General features: G+C 36.1%; 1 protein-coding gene across 6 annotated transcripts in view; it reads right to left on the minus strand.

Moving 5' to 3' along the window:
- SUPT3H (SPT3 homolog, SAGA and STAGA complex component) overlaps positions 1 to 16,844 on the minus strand; it is a 574,885-nt gene that overhangs the window by 183,252 nt on the left and 374,789 nt on the right. For all 6 annotated transcript variants that reach the window (XM_059178140.1, XM_059178143.1, XM_059178142.1 and 3 more), the window contains exons 4-5: positions 5,176 to 5,262; positions 2,008 to 2,098 (exon numbers count right to left, since the gene is read on the minus strand). In XM_059178140.1, the coding sequence (XP_059034123.1) occupies positions 2,008 to 2,098; positions 5,176 to 5,262 (178 nt within the window). The remainder of the gene's footprint in view (positions 1 to 2,007; positions 2,099 to 5,175; positions 5,263 to 16,844) is intronic.

Below are 16,844 nucleotides of genomic sequence, written 5' to 3' on the forward strand. Positions count from 1 at the left end.
ATCTCTCCCTTGGGGCTGAACCTCTGTATCACTGTACTGGCTTTTACTAAAAAGATTCCTAGATCTATATGTGGAAAGCTAGGCAGGGATGGCAGTCCACTGTCTTCTGGGCTTCTCCCTTCTGGTGTGGAGCTTTACTTCAAGCTAGGTTGGGGCAATCAGGACCCAGTATTCTTAGCCTTTCATGTCTGGGTTAGAGCTTTCCTATGAAGAGAGAATGGGTGGAAACTCTGGTCCTTTTAACTGTGCCTGCATGGAATAAAGCTTCTGCAACATGGAGCCAGAGGAGATGAGAGATGCCAACCTCCTGGGGGGAAACTCTTGTCCTAGACTGGTAGCTGAAAGAATCATGTGTCCAGTGTTCTTGGAAACACTTGCTCAGAGTAATGCTTCCACCATTCTGAGCTGAGGTTCCAGGAGGAAAGAGGAGGGGTAATGGGAGCAGGTCATGGCTCAAATAAAACAGACTCTCACTGTTCTTAATGAGATTTGGATTTCCTTAAATATGTACTTCTTCATTTGCTGTATTCCCTTAACGACAACTTATAGAGACTTCATGCCATTACTTTTTAAAGCTTTCACCAGTAAAATGTGTTTTACTGGGAAAAAAATCTATCCTCATATGGCCATTCTCAAAGTCCTACCTCAGTATTAGATGCATTTTACTGGAGTAGTTTATCTTATTAAGTTATATCAACTATTTTAAAACTTTATGTGATACAAAAAACTAGAAAATTTAAATGAAATTAAAGAGATGAGATCTGAAATAAATAAGGAGGAGAGGGCATCAGACACATATGATATTGCTAGTACAACTGAATACTAGTCTCACCACTCTGAGCTTCTTATGTTCTGAGTTTGGTATTAAAAGCTATCATTTATTCAGTCTCAGGGATGTATCAGGTGATTTTCATACATTATGTTAAACTCTCATAAGAACTCCACTATGGTGAGTGGTATAATTTTTGACTTACGAGAAAAATGATACTCAAGTTCACATAGAGAGAAAGCAGAGAACTAGGAAAGACAGGAATTCAAGTCTGTATTCTTTATGCTCTTCAAAAAAGGAAGCATGTAAATTCAACTGGAGAACTACTTATCAGAAATTAAATTCTCTGAGAATTGCAGGAATATTAAATAGGCAACACTGATGAAACATTTGATATGAATTTGTTTGTTTTTTGCATGGTAATTACACTTACTTATTTATTGAAGTTATGTAAATCTAAATTTACTTCCAAGATTTATTAACTCTTCAGTGGGTTTTGAGCAGTTTTCTGAAGTTCTCAATCTAAAAGAGTTTGTTTATTTATCAATGTATTTATTAGCAATGGGATAACCACTATGTAGTGACTACATTCAACACAAATATATGAGTTATTTTATAGCGTGTATTTATTTTGACTCAGTAAGTATCGTTTAGTACATTTCTGTTTTCAGCTTAGCACTGCTTGATTCTACAACATTAATATCTTTTTCTAAATATTCTGAAATGGAATTGAGTTGGAAAATCAGATAAGGAAAATTTTTTACCCCGTGTTGGGCTATTGGTAAGATTTCAAATAGCACAGTAATAACACACCAAAATGAGGTGACTTTACATCATACTGCATATCAGATACTTTCTATAATAAATTAAGAAAAACCCATATGTGAATTTCAGAGATCTATAATAACAGTTCTGGCTTCCTATACCCACAACAGAAAAACTTTGCTTGCTAAGATCAATTATGTTTTGAATCAACATGATTTTCTCAGTTTCATGACATTCTGATAAAAAACAGGCCATATGATTAAAAGAACTGACATAGCAGATTACTATGAAGCCATGTAAATAGAAAATCACAAGATTTAGCTGCCAACTAAATAGCTACTTGGATAATTTCTAAGCTACATTATTTAACAGAAGCACATATATTTCACTGGGATGGAAAAGTCCACACTAACAATTTATCAGTGTGTCATCCATCACGCATGTCACATTGCTTTCAGTGTTTTTTGGGTTACCTTCCAGAAGGTCATCCTCATCTATACCCTTGACAATCTTGGATTTGTAGTCTCGGAAAAACATGTACTTTAGCAGTCTTCTAAGCTTTTTCTGTTGAAAATATGAAATAAGAAATCGTATACATTACATTCACTTTACTGTTTGCAGAATACTATGATAATTAAATTTAATAAACTTATATTCTAGGATCACTGGGAAAAATACAGCAATTCTTACCATAAAACTATGGAGTAACAGATGTCATCATATTAAATATAAAAGCTAAAAAACATTTTTGAAGGCACTTTTCATTTGTAAGTATCCAAATGTTCCAGAATTACAATGATTGCTTTTTTTTTGTCTTACAAAAAGTTTAAATTCTTCCTGAAGACTGTGATATCACACTCTCCAAACTAAAATAACTATAGTGATTTATAAACATCTAGACAAGGATTTTATAACAACTGCTTTAAAAAAGCCAAACAACTTTCCTTTTTATAATTTTTTAATCTCTGGAAATGTTTTAATTTTTTTTAGAGGAGTTGGTTTATGTTTTATATTTCTGAAAAACATTCTATAATCTGAGAAATATGTTTCAATGGGACTCAAAGCTGATGAATGATAGATGGGTCCTGATGGTTTTCTTTAGGGTTTGTTTTTTTTTTTTTTTTTGACATTTTTTCTTTGTTTTTATTTATTTATTTTATTTTTTTCTTTAGTTTTCCTTAGGTTTATTAGAAGACCTTAATACTGCTTAACTTTAAACGTAACTGATAATACTCTGTAATTTGTTGTGCGCTTACACTTGGGATGTATTATAACTTGGTTCCTGACCTTCAGGTTTGATATTCCTAATTACGGCTGAAACATAGTACATTTTACAAAGCTCTTTTACAAGCACCTTATTTGATCAGCCCTGAAATACAGACAAATAAAATCATCTCCTTTTTATATACAGGTAAACAGGTTAAAAATAGCTTTACAACTAGAGCTTAGCCGGGCCAGAGGTAGAACATTAGCATTGGAATTCAGTTTCTTTATTTATGATTTTAAGTAAAGTGCCTACCATATAGTACCACTGGGATGAATAAATGAAAGAAAGAGTGAAGGTGCCTAGACAGTCAATAAATACTGCATGAATATAAACTAGAATTAGGAGAGAAAAACAACACACCTGTAAACAGTTCTTCTGCTACCCTTCTTTTTTTTGTTGCTCTGATTGCATTCAATACTTCAGATTTTATTTTGTCTTATATTACATCTCTATAAACTACTTTAATTTTGTTTAGAAGATGTCGGCATACAAATACAATTATTATTTTCAAGAGAAAAGGAGAACTCTGGCAGCTCTCATATTACATCTATGTTCTCAACTGATGAAAGGATTCTGGTTAAGAGTCCTACTGGACAGTAGAGGGGCCCTGTCAGTTAGTGTATATTCCCATAGTTTCACTATGATTTTAAATGCAGACTTTCCCAAAAGGCAGGAGAAAGTGTCAATGTGGACTATTTTTTGTGCTAGCCTCTTTAACTCTGTCATGAAAGACTGGACATACTCTGTAAAGTACTAATACTAACTCCGCTGTTCTCTATGGGCCTTCATGAAGGACCTTGGCTCCAGTTCCTCATTTTCTATCAGTGCTAGCTCCTTCCTCACAGCACCACTGCTGCCCTGTGCCTATTACTGCTTGGTCCCTCCAAGTATAATGAAGTCACCAAATCCTGCATATTTGTACTCCTTACTATCTCTCTGAAATCCACCTTCCTATCCACTTCCAGTGCCCATCATATTTTGCATTGGTTACTGAACCAGCTTCTTGGCGAGTTCCTTTGCATTTGGTTCATTCTACATACAACTGCATGAGTCTCAGACACCTCTACTTCAACAAATCCTTCAGCCTCTCGACTAATGACACAACTTTGAAATTCTGCTTCTTCAACTAAATCAGACAGGTTTCCTAAACCAAATTATAGCTTCTCAATAGTGAAGACATTTCTCTTCTCTTCCTTTATATTCCTCATACAAAGAGTTAATGAAGTAAGAATTTATACAATTTAATATTAGATTGGTCATGGTGTGGTTTGTAGGTCTCTGAATCTTACTGTCTAAAGAAGGGAAAATACTATCTCTAAGTTTAAGTTGACCTTCAATCAATTAGAATTAAAATATTTCACAAATATAAAGGAATTGGATATTGGAAAGGATGTTAACAAGGCTATCCAAAAGGTGGATGAGATGTCTTCTGATTGAAAAAACACCCAACCCCCCCCCCCCAAAAAAAAAACAAAACAAAAAACCAAAAAACCAGCCACAAGCATACTAAATTGGTAGAAGAGGAATGGGTATATGTATAATGAAGAGGCCAGGGAAAAACAATCAAGAAGAGAAAAATGGACCATCAGAAACCAAGCCCTGCTCATTGGGGACAATAGCTACCAGTTAACTCTGCTAGTTTTTGTACATGTAACATTTAGATGACACTACTAAAAACATGTAAAACATTATAAAATATATTTGTTCAGATTTATAGGAAATTATTTTATTAAAGTACAATGTACTACAGAAAACGCAGACACCATGAGCATAGAGCTCAAAAAATTTTCCTATTTTCAACTAGCTACTCATGGGAGATAGGACAAAATTAGACAGGTAAATACCACCCTAAATATTTTAATTACCAGAGTTCAAAGAGTAAGAAAGGTAAAACTTTACCATAAAAACTCTGGACATTATTATATTGATGCCTCTGAAAGACTCATCTCTATAGACTCTTCCTATAAATGGTATATCACAGAATAAACCTTGAAACAAACCCTGGGAAAGCTTGTAATCTTGTATAGAATTAGAAGAAAAATAAATATGCCATTCAGTTCTATCTCACTTATCTGAACAAAGCATACGATTGATACTCAGTGAATATTATGTAGCTATGAAAATGTTGAAAGAGATACAGAATGGTAAGTGAGAATTAGTTGGTAGCATAGTTCTAGGTCAGTGCTCTGGTGCTGTTTGAACAAGAATCTATTCTCTTAGAGCAAATCATTCTATGCAAACTATGAAGAATAAAACATCAGTTTAATAGTTGCATTCCAATTTGAAAGCCATGTAACAAGGATACAGTTCCTTAAATAAGCATAACTGAATACCAAACATGGCATGTTAATACAATGAAAATGCTGTATATTACCTTATCCTTGCGCATCAAAAACAGAAGGTCTTCGGCAGAGATTACCCTTGCTCCCCGGAGCTGAGAAACTTCAGCAGCTTGCTGTAACTAACAACAAAGAGAATTTAGAATTTTTTTTCCTCCATAATCTAAATTAAATATACTACAGTCATGATGTCTCAAGAGAGATAAATATACTAAGCGTTAAAAACCTTTGGGAATAATCTGGCAATCACATTACTGCTTTAAAAAGTGAAATGTCTTATGTTTGAAAGTTAAAAAAAAAAAAAAAAAGAGCAATTAAATAAGCCCACCTGTAACTGATACAATAAACAGAAATCCTTGATTTCTTTCATGCAAAGGAAAAATCATGTGCAGCTTCCAGAAATGCATTAATGCACCTGAAAATAATCTTATGAAATTTTATCCTCATATCCATGTGAGCAATGGTTTCACTCAGTATCACTAGTTGAATAAGTATATTATTAATCTGAGCTCCCATGCTGGTATGATTTGAAATAGGCCCATTCAGAACTTTAAAAGATCAACAAAAACAGTAGCTGTTTCTAATATCCAAAGGAAAAAAAATAGTTTTAGTTTTGGCAAGTCTTCAGTGGGCAAAGGATTCAGTCCATAAATCATAATACTGGACTGCATTAATTTCTTTCCACACTAATCACATGCACACAAAAAGTTAACTGTATCTGGAATGCACAACACAAAACATACTGCATGAAAAGTTAGATTCCCCCTGCAATGTTCATCTGGGCCCTTATATCTACAAAGTTGAGATTTTTCTGGAATTCAGAAGTCCTAGAAACACAATCTTACTTGAAAATGACCTGGAAAATAAAAGAATGTGAAAAATGATAGTTCTATTTTTTTGGCAAAGGCAAAATCGGTTTCTTATTTTGATTAGTTGGAAGGAACATAAAATACGTCCAGATGAAAAAAATAAAGATGCTGGAGAAAACACTACAAATATGTGCCTGTAACTTCTTCCAAATTTGATCAAACCGTGGTGATTGCACCACACCATCTCTGTCCAATATTATAAAAATATTTACATATAAAGGTGATATTTACATATAAAGGTTCCTAAATGCATTCTTCTTTGAAAGGAATAAATCTAACATATTCCTGAAAACTAATCTTTAAAAAGTGACATACTGTTATCTTAACAATTATAAGGAATCAAATAGTGCATTTGTTCTTAAGAAATTCTGCTCAAATGTTTAAGCGATTTTGCTAAGTAAGCTTCAAACCTTGTCTAAATACACAGACTACAAAACAGACTATAAACTCCCTATGTGTCAGCCTTACCACTGAATTTCCTGGATACTGGTGGTTGGTATATAAACATAATTCTACCTAAATATAGAAATTTAAATTTAACTGTGAGCCATTTAAAAAGAAATCTTGGGGGAAAGGTTTTAAAAAGATGATGTATCTACTCAGAAACTAAAAGTTTTCAGCAGGAAAAATGTGAACATATTTTTCTAAAAACTGGAATAGTGTCGGGCAAATACTTTTTTTTTTTTTCAAATAAAAACATTTCTATCACAGTATAAAATACACACAATCAATGTGGAGAAGAACATGGGCCCAGTATCCATTTAAATGTGTGGATGTATACAGGGAACCAGGAGGCAGCCTTGTCAAGTAACTTTGTATTTTCTTTCATGAGGGATGGTGAGGATTTGACAACTGTAAAGTACTATACAGACAGAAGTAATTTCACTATGTTAAGAAAGGATCAGAAGTATATATCCCAGAAGAGTTTTCCCAACTAATCGTTTACAAATACTACATATCCATAAATCATCTGTATTTATAATCCTCTTCAAAATGTCAGTTTACAAACACATTGACCAGGAAAAAACAGAAAATGGAAAATAAAGACATAGGAGAGTTAGACATTTAAATGTGGTCATAATTTTCAGGAAAATTTAACTTTAGTTTTCATCTATCTGATGCACTAATTTCCTTCACCTAACTTCGTGCCCTTACTAGCACTGGCACTGCTGGAATTCTCCTAATATGCCCTGGACTTTCAAGAAGTGATTCCTTAGGACTGAATGCGATCACTGTGTTACTTCACCAAGGCTACCTGCCTCAATGTGCCTCATGCTCTAAAATTAGCCCTCCCGAACTCTGACCTCTTCTCTATAGAGTGAGGCGAGCAATTTTATCAGCTAATTGCAGTGATCACACTGTAAACGTGTGTATTCTGCACTGGCTTCCTTCTAGAAATTTTTGTCCATGTCTACCCGAAAATAAAGAAACTCCTCTTTAACAATATAAAGCTTAAAAAGCTTAAAAAACAGATTAGCAGCTTGTCAGTCCAGTTCCACAGAAAGCTGAGCTCAGATTTGGTGTCTTTCATGTGAAAGCAATTCTCGTGTCAGGAAACCAAAATCATAAAATATTCCTAATAACTTCAGTGTTAAAAAAAATTGATTCTATATTTTATGCAATCCCTCAACTTCTCAATCTTTGAAACTAAATGGAAGTTGTACTTACTTCATTACTCATTGTTGTATGTTAAATATTTCTGGTAGTAAGTAGAATAACATGAAATAATGGTATACTTCACAATTTTTTATTTATAATGAAAATAATATACATTGAATTGTGATATAAAATATGCAAGAAATAATGGGGCACAAAAATATTTTAAGACAAATCACTAGTAGAATGAGAATACAAACTTCATTTTTTTTTTTAAATTCTTTTCAGCGTAACAGTATTCATTGTTTTTGCACCACACCCAGTGCTCCATGCAATGTGTGCCCTCAATAATATCCACCACCTGGCTCCCCCAACCTCCCACCCCCCGCCCCTTCAAAACCCTCAGGTTGTTTTTCAGAGTCCATAGTCTCTCATGGTTCACCTCCCCTTCCAATTTCCCTCAACTCCCTTCTCCTCTGCATCTCCCCATGTCCTCCATCTTATTTGTTATGCTCCACAAATAAGTGAAACCATATGATAATTGACTCTCTCTGCTTGACTTATTTCACTCAGCATAATCTCTTCCAGTCCTGTCCATGTTGCTACAAAAGTTGGGTATTCATCCTTTCTGATGGAGGCATAATACTCCATAGTGTATATGGACCACATCTTCCTTATCCATTCGTCCACTGAAGGACATCTTGGTTCTTTCCACAGTTTGGCAGCTGTGGCCATTGCTGCCATAAACATTGGGGTACAGATGGCCCTTCTTTTTACTACATCTGTATCTTTGGGGTAAATACCCAGTAGTGCAATTGCAGGGTCATAGGGAAGCGTAATTTTTAATTTCTTGAGGAATTTCCACACTGTTCTGCAAAGTGGCTGAACCAACTTACATTCCGACCAACAGTGTAAGAGGGTTCCCCTTTCTCCACACCCTCTCCAACACACGTTGTTTCCTGTCTTGCTAATTTTGGCCATTCTAACTGGTGTAAGGTGGTATCTCAATGTGCAAACTTCATTTTCTTAACTATACGGATAAAGGTATGGTAATGTAACCTTGAGTTATTTATTAGCAACTTAGTAAAATATTGTGCTACAAGACATTATTATTTTACCACAACACCAACTCATGTACAGAATGTTTTTTCTGATAGATATTATTTGTTCTTCAAAGTAAACAAAAAATAATATAATTTATAACAACTGTTCTTCAAAGTAAACAAAAAATAATATAATTTATAACAATTGTTTAAAAGACAAAAGTGGGGCACCTGGGTGGCTCAGTGGGTTAAAGCCTCTGCCTTTGGCTCAGGTCATGATCCCAGGGTCCTGGGATCGAGCCCTGCATAGGGCTCTCTGCTCAGCAGGGAGCCTGCTTCCCTTCCTCTCTCTCTGCCTGCCTCTCTGCCTACTTGTGATCTCTTGTTTGTCAAATGAATAAATAAAAGTCTTTAAAAGACAAAAGTTTCCTTTGCATAACTCATCATGTTTGCATTTTAAAATATTTTATGACACTTTATTTGGAAGTTAGATATAAAGTCCTTAAAAATTTACATGTTGGGGCACCTGGATGGCTCCGTGGGTTTAAGCCTCTGCTTTTGGCTCAAGTCATGATCCCAGGGTCCTGGTATCGAGCCCCGCATCGGGCACTCTGCTCAGTGGGAAGCCTGCTTCTCTTCCTCTCTCTCTCTGCCTACTTGTGATTTCTGTCTGTCAAATAAATAAATAAAATCTTAAAAAAAAAAAAATTTACATGTCATCTTAAATGGCTCATCTTTGATCCCGCAAATCTCTTTAATTTTTCATTGCTGTTAATGACACTAACATTCAAACTCATTTTATTTTCCTCCCTTTGCTACCTTTCCACTAACCTCTGTTGATCTGGTTGTTTTGTTTTACTCTGTTCATGGTCTTGAATTTGCTCTCTACTTAGTATTCACCCTAATCTAGGCTTGTGGGGCTATTTGCATACTGGTTTCAAAATTTCAATGTCTCCAAATTGTGATGCAACTAGATTTAAGTGCTAAAACGATCTTGCTCAAATATAATGCCCGTAATTATTTTTCCAGGATCTATACAAGTCATGATTATCTAACTTCAGTGTGGTCTTTAAAGCCTGACTGACTCACAGATTTTCACTATACCTTCATTCTCATTATATTTCATTTTTTCCCCTCATATTATTCTATGGTTAAACTCTAATAATTCCAATTATATTTTCATACTTCTGTGCATTTTTAATGATTAATTTTTTAAAAAAATATTTTACTTATTCACTTCTTAGACAAAGAGAGAGAGAGAACCACAAGCAGGGAGAGCAGCAAGCAGGGGGAGCAGCTTGAGCAGCAGGAGCAGCTTGCTCCCTACTGAGCAAGGATCCTGATGTGGGACTTGATCCCAGGACCCCAGGATCATGACTTGAGTTGAAGGCAGACACCTAACCTACCGAGCCACCCAGGCATCCTATGTAATGATTAATTTTATGTGTCAACTTGACTGGGCCATGAAGTGCTCAGACATTTGGCTGAACATTATTCTGAGTGTGATTATGAGGGTATTTCTGGGATGAAATTAATATGTGAATAGGTAAAGTAAGTAGACTGCCCTCCCGAATGTGGGTGGACCTCAACCTATCAGTTGAAGAACTGAATAGAACATTATCACCTCACAACTATCAGAATAGCTAAAATCAGAAACACAAGAAACAACAGGTGTTGTCCAGGATGTGGAGAAAGGGGAATCTTCCTGCACTGTTGGTGGGAATGCAAATTGGTGTGGTTACTCTGGATAACAATATGGAGGTTCTTCAACAAGTTAAAAATAGAACTACCCTATGATCCGACTGCACTACTAGGTATTTAACCAAAGGATACAAAATACTAATTCAAAGGGACACATGCACCCCGATGTTTACAGCAGCATTATCAACAATAGCCAAATTATGGAAAGAGCCCAGGTGTCCTTCAACTGATGAATGGATAAAAAGATAATATAAATATATATATAAAATCTTATACACATACATGCACATACATAGAATGGAACATTACTCAGCCATAAATAAGAATGAAACTTTGCCATGTGCAATGGCATGGATAGAGCTAAAGAGTATTACACTAAGCAAAATGAGTCAGTCAGAGAAAGACAAATACCACATGATTTCACTCATATGCTGAACTTACTAAAGAAAGCAAACAAGCAAAGGGAAAAAAGAGAGAGAGAGAGGCAAACCAGGAAATAGACTCTTAACTATAGAGAAGAAAACTGATGGTTACCAGAGGGGAGGTGGGTGGGGGGATGGATGAAATAGGAGTTGGGATTAAGGAGGGCACTTGTTGTGATGAGCATTGGGTGTTGTATGGAAGTGCTGAATCACTATATTGTACACCTGAAAGTAATACTACACTGTATGTTAACTAACTTTAACTTAAATAAAAACGTAACCCATAAGTGCCAAATAAAAGGGAATGGAATGCTTTCTGCCTACCTTAAAATGGAACATCTCCTGTTTTTCAGGCTGAACTCAGGCTGGAATTATATTTCACCTCTCTTGTGTCTCCAGCTTGCTAACTACAGAACTTGGGACGCCTTAGCCTCCATAATCATGGAATCCAATTCCTTACTACCTATCTACTATCCATCTATCCAACCATATACACCCCCTCCACACACACACACACACACACACACACACACCTTATTGGTTCTGTTTTTTCTGGAGAGCCTTAATACAGAATTATAGTCAAATTATGAGAAATTCTTGATTCCTTATGGGATACAGCACTTTATTCTTTTTTTTTTTTTTTTAAGATTTTCCATTTATTTATTTGACAGAGAGAGATCACAAGTAAGCAGAGAGGCAGGCAGAGAGAGAGAGGGGAGGAAGCAGGCTCCCTGCTGAGCAGAGAGCCCGATGCGGGACTCAATCCCAGGACCCTGAGATCATGACCTGAGCCGAAGGCAGCGGCTTAACCCACTGAGCCACCCAGGCGCCCCTAAAACCTATATTTTAAAGAATAAAGTGCTGGGGCGCCTGGGTGGCTCAGTGGGTTAAGCCGCTGCCTTCGGCTCAGGTCATGATCTCAGGGTCCTGGGATTGAGTCCCGCATCGGGCTCTCTGCTCAGCAGGGAGCCTGCTTCCTCCCCTCTCTCTCTCTGCCTGCCTCTCTGCTTACTTGTGATCTCTCTCTGTCAAATAAATAAATAAAATCTTTAAAAAAAATAAAATAAAATATAGGTTTTAAAATAATTTTATAAAAAAAATCTGTGATTATCTTCATACAATAGTGTTTGTTACCTAACCTAGGTGTGAAACTCATATACCCAGTTTATAATATGTTGATTATACTTGTCAATGAGTTTCTACTTTATCTTTCTCACCCAGTTACTCAATACTTTCACTTCCCAACTACACTTTGAATAAAATCTCCAGGTCCAGGACCACCATTCCCTAACAGGCAGTTTTTAAATGTTTGTCAAATGTTGGCACCCCATTTCCCCTTGACAACTGTCAGTTTTCTCATCTTTGATATAAATGAATTGGGCTAGATGAAGTCAATGAACTCTGCATCTGTCTGGGACTCACATAAATTCGGCAGATAAGTTTTCTCTAAAGTTCCAAAAGGTCTTAAAAGTATAGCAAGTTTCACAATTATTAACATCCTGAAAATATTCCATTTTAACCACAATTATGTTGTACCTTTTTCCTTTGGGTTTTAACTAAATCCCTGGATCTTACCTTTTTGAGGCTACATAGTAAATAAATAAATAGTAAAAGCCATGTTATGAAAAGCTAGGCTGTCCCCTGGCCCAAGATTTATTTGTCTGTCTTTCTATCCATTGGTTGACCACTCACTATTTACCAGGCCAGATTCTAGGTCAGACGATGAAAGGAAGCTCTGCTTACAACTGTACTTCTCAGCCACCAATTCTCTCTGAGTCTCCATGTTGTGACTGAAAGCAGCAGGAGTTCGGAAATCTGGATTCTAGGTCTAGCTCTACTACTCACATATTCACATAACTGTGAGATCAGATATATCAATTATTTCCCTAGATTTTTCAGTTTATAAATATATTTTTTTCCATTTGAAATGGGTAACCAATGGTTTTAATGACTACTAGGGGAATTAATAATCTTAGCAGTAACAACAGTTATCATTTATTGAATACCTAATTTGCACCAGGTACTGTACTGTGTGTTATATTCAATTTGCTTAAACATTTTAAAAATTTAAGTTAAAATGTAAATAACATTAAAAGTCAAACTATACTCTAAGTTTTTAATGACAGACATGACTACCTTACCAAACTTCTTTCTAGTGGTTCTGCTTCAAGAGGCAACCACTTTCAACTTGTTTAGCTTGTTTTGCTGTTATTCACCTCCATATCTGAGATATGCTTATAATATGCTTCTTTTCTTTATTTTTCACCTATAAATACTGTCAATTCTACAACTGAAGATAAAGAAGACACAGTATTCTCAGCTGCCTCTTATTTAACCATCCCCTTCTTCCCCTCTTGATCTACAAAATTTAATTTAAAAATTAATATCCAGGGTTTATATTTTTAGATTGTGTAAACATCATTATAGCTTGGCTGTTATGAATGATTTTTTTTTTTTACAATTTATAAAAAGAATTTTCTTATAGTTAATAACTTCCTTGATTTGTTTCTTTGCTTCTTTTTCTGTGAGCCTAAAACTGTTTCATCCCAAACTCTCTGAGAGATTTGAAACATATAAGGATTTCATTCAGTTTCATTGTTTTTATTTTGCTTCAGAGACATCTCATCTGGAGTTCTCCAACTCTTCAGCTATTCCTTTTCGATTCTTCATTTCTTGATCCCATTTCTTGCTCTATCTTAGTTTACATCCTTATTTTGGTAGATTTTTTTTTCTTTTCTTGAGCATAAATTTAACAGCTGCCTTAAAAACCCCATCTGCTAATATCAACACCTGGTCATTTTGGAGTCAGTTTTCATTTGTCTTTTCTCTGGGGTATGAGTCATATTTGCCTGTAACTTCATATTTTAAGGAATCTGGAATTTTAGCTGAGATACTGTGATTGATACCTTACAAGGACTCTGGATTCTGTTATGTTCCTCTAAAGAATATTGATTTTACTTTTTTAAAGGCAGAATGAAAACTAGAAAACTAGAATGAGTTCAAACTTCAATACCTTTCTTCTTCACCCTGTGGTAAGGCTATAGTTGAAAAATACATCTGGTAGTTTGCTGAGAAGGGGTTTATGGGAAATAAAATTCTAAAGATCTAGTATTCTGAAAATTCATTTAAGCCAACCTCAAATTCAGTTAACAAATGGGGTATGGAATTTGAGCTTAAAAATCATTTCATTCAGAATTTTTTTTTAAAGATTTTTATTTATTTGTTTTTTTTTTTTTTTTATAAACATATATTTTTATCCCCAGGGGTACAGTCTGTGAATCACCAGGTTTACACACTTCACAGCACTCACCAAATCACATACCCTCCCCAATGTCCATAATCCCACCCCCTTCTCCCAAACCCCCTCCCCCCGGCAACCCTCAGTTTGTTTCGTGAGATTAAGAGTCACTTATGGTTTGTCTCCCTCCCAATCCCATCTTGTTTCATTTATTCTTCTTCTACCCACTTAAGCCTCCATGTTGTATCACCACTTCCTCATATCAGGGAGATCATATGATAGTTGTCTTTCTCTGCTTGACTTATTTCGCTAAGCATGATACGCTCTAGTTCCATCCATGTTGTTGCAAATGGCAAGATTTCATTTCTTTTGATGGCTGCATAGTATTCCATTGTGTATATATACCACATCTTCTTGATCCATTCATCTGTTGATGGACATCTAGGTTCTTTCCATAGTTTGGCTATTGTGGACATTGCTGCTATAAACATTCGGGTGCATGTGCCCCTTTGGATCACTACATTTGTATCTTTAGGGTAAATACCCAATAGTGCAATTGCTGGGTCATAGGGCAGTTCTATTTTCAACATTTTGAGGAACCTCCATGCTGTTTTCCAGAGTGGCTGCACCAGCTTGCATTCCCACCAACAGTGTAGGAGGGTTCCCCTTTCTCCGCATCCTCGCCAGCATCTGTCATTTCCTGATTTGTTGATTTTAGCCATTCTGACTGGTGTGAGGTGATATCTCATTGTGGTTTTGATTTGTATTTCCCTGATGCCGAGTGATATGGAGCACTTCTTCATGTGTCTGTTGGCCATCTGGATGTCTTCTTTGCAGAAATGTCTGTTCATGTCTTCTGCCCATTTCTTGATTGGATTATTTGTTCTTTGGGTGTTGAGTTTGCTAAGTTCTTTATAGATTCTGGACACTAGTCCTTTATCTGATATGTCGTTTGCAAATATCTTCTCCCATTCTGTCAGTTGTCTTTTGATTTTGTTAACTGTTTCCTTTGCTGTGCAAAAGCTTTTGATCTTGATGAAATCCCAGTAGTTCATTTTTTCCCTTGCTTCCCTTGCCTTTTGCGTTGTTCCTAGGAAGATGTTGCTGCGGCAGAGGTCGAAGAGGTTGCTGCCCGTGTTCTCCTCAAGGATTTTGATGGATTCCTTTTGTACATTGAGATCCTTCATCCATTTTGAGTCTATTTTTGTGTGTGGTGTAAGGAAATGGTCCAATTTCATTTTTCTGCATGTGGCTGTCCAATTTTCCCAGCACCATTTATTGAAAAGGCTGTCTTTTTTCCATTGGACATTCTTTCCTGCTTTGTCGAAGATTAGTTGACCATAGATTTGAGGGTCTATTTCTGGGCTCTCTATTCTGTTCCATTGATCTATGTGTCTGTTTTTGTGCCAGTACCATGCTGTCTTGATGATGACAGCTTTGTAATAGAGCTTGAAGTCCGGAATTGTGATGCCACCAACGTTGGCTTTCTTTTTCAATATCCCTTTGGCTATTCGAGGTCTTTTCTGGTTCCATATAAATTTTAGCATTATTTGTTCCATTTCTTTGAAAAAGATGGATGGTACTTTGATAGGAATTGCATTAAATGTGTAGATTGCTTTAGGTAGCATAGACATTTTCACAATATTTATTCTTCCAATCCAGGAGCATGGAACATTTTTCCATTTCTTTGTGTCTTCCTCAATTTCTTTCATGAGTACTTTATAGTTTTCTGAGTATAGATTCTGTGTCTCTTTGGTTAGGTTTATTCCTAGGTATCTTATGGTTTTGGATGCAATTGTAAATGGGATTGACTCCTTAATATCTCTTTCTTCTGTCTTGCTGTTGGTGTAGAGAAATGCAACTGATTTCTGTGCATTGATTTTATATCCTGACACTTTACTGAATTCCTGTACAAGTTCTAGCAGTTTTGGAGTGGAGTCTTTTGGGTTTTCCACATATAGTATCATATCATCTGCGAAGAGTGATAATTTGACTTCTTCTTTGCCGATTTGGATGCCTTTAATTTCCTTTTGTTGTCTGATTGCTGAGGCGAGGACCTCTAGTACGATGTTGAATAGCAGTGGTGATAATGGACATCCCTGCCGTGTTCCTGACCTTAGCGGAAAAGCTTTCAGTTTTTCTCCATTGAGAATGATATTTGCGGTGGGTTTTTCATAGATGGCTTTGATGATATTGAGGTATGTGCCCTCTATCCCTACACTTTGAAGAGTTTTGATCAGGAAGGGATGTTGTACTTTGTCAAATGCTTTTTCAGCATCTATTGAGAGTATCATATGGTTCTTGTTCTTTCTTTTATTGATGTGTTGTATCACATTGACTGATTTGCGGATGTTGAACCAACCTTGCAGCCCTGGAATAAATCCCACTTGGTCGTGGTGAATAATCTTTTTAATGTACTGTTGAATCCTATTGGCTAGTATTTTGTTGAGTATTTTCGCATCTGTGTTCATCAAGGATATCGGTCTATAGCTCTCTTTTTTGGTGGGATCCTTGTCTGGTTTTGGGATCAAGGTGATGCTGGCCTCATAAAATGAGTTTGGAAGTTTTCCTTCCATTTCTATTTTTTGGAACAGTTTCAGGAGAATAGGAATTAGTTCTTCTTTAAATGTTTGGTAGAATTCCCCCGGGAAGCCGTCTGGCCCTGGGCTTTTGTTTGTTTGGAGATTTATTTATTTGACAGACAGATCACAAGTAGGCAGAGAGGCAGGCAGAGAGAGAGAGGAGGAAGCAGGCTCCTGGCTGAGCAGAGAGTCCGAAGTGGGGCTCGAACCCAGGATCCTGGGATCATGACCTGAGCCAAAGACAGAGGCTTTA

Source organism: Mustela lutreola, chromosome 6 (assembly GCF_030435805.1).
Source record: "Mustela lutreola isolate mMusLut2 chromosome 6, mMusLut2.pri, whole genome shotgun sequence".
Lineage (NCBI taxonomy): Eukaryota > Metazoa > Chordata > Mammalia > Carnivora > Mustelidae > Mustela > Mustela lutreola.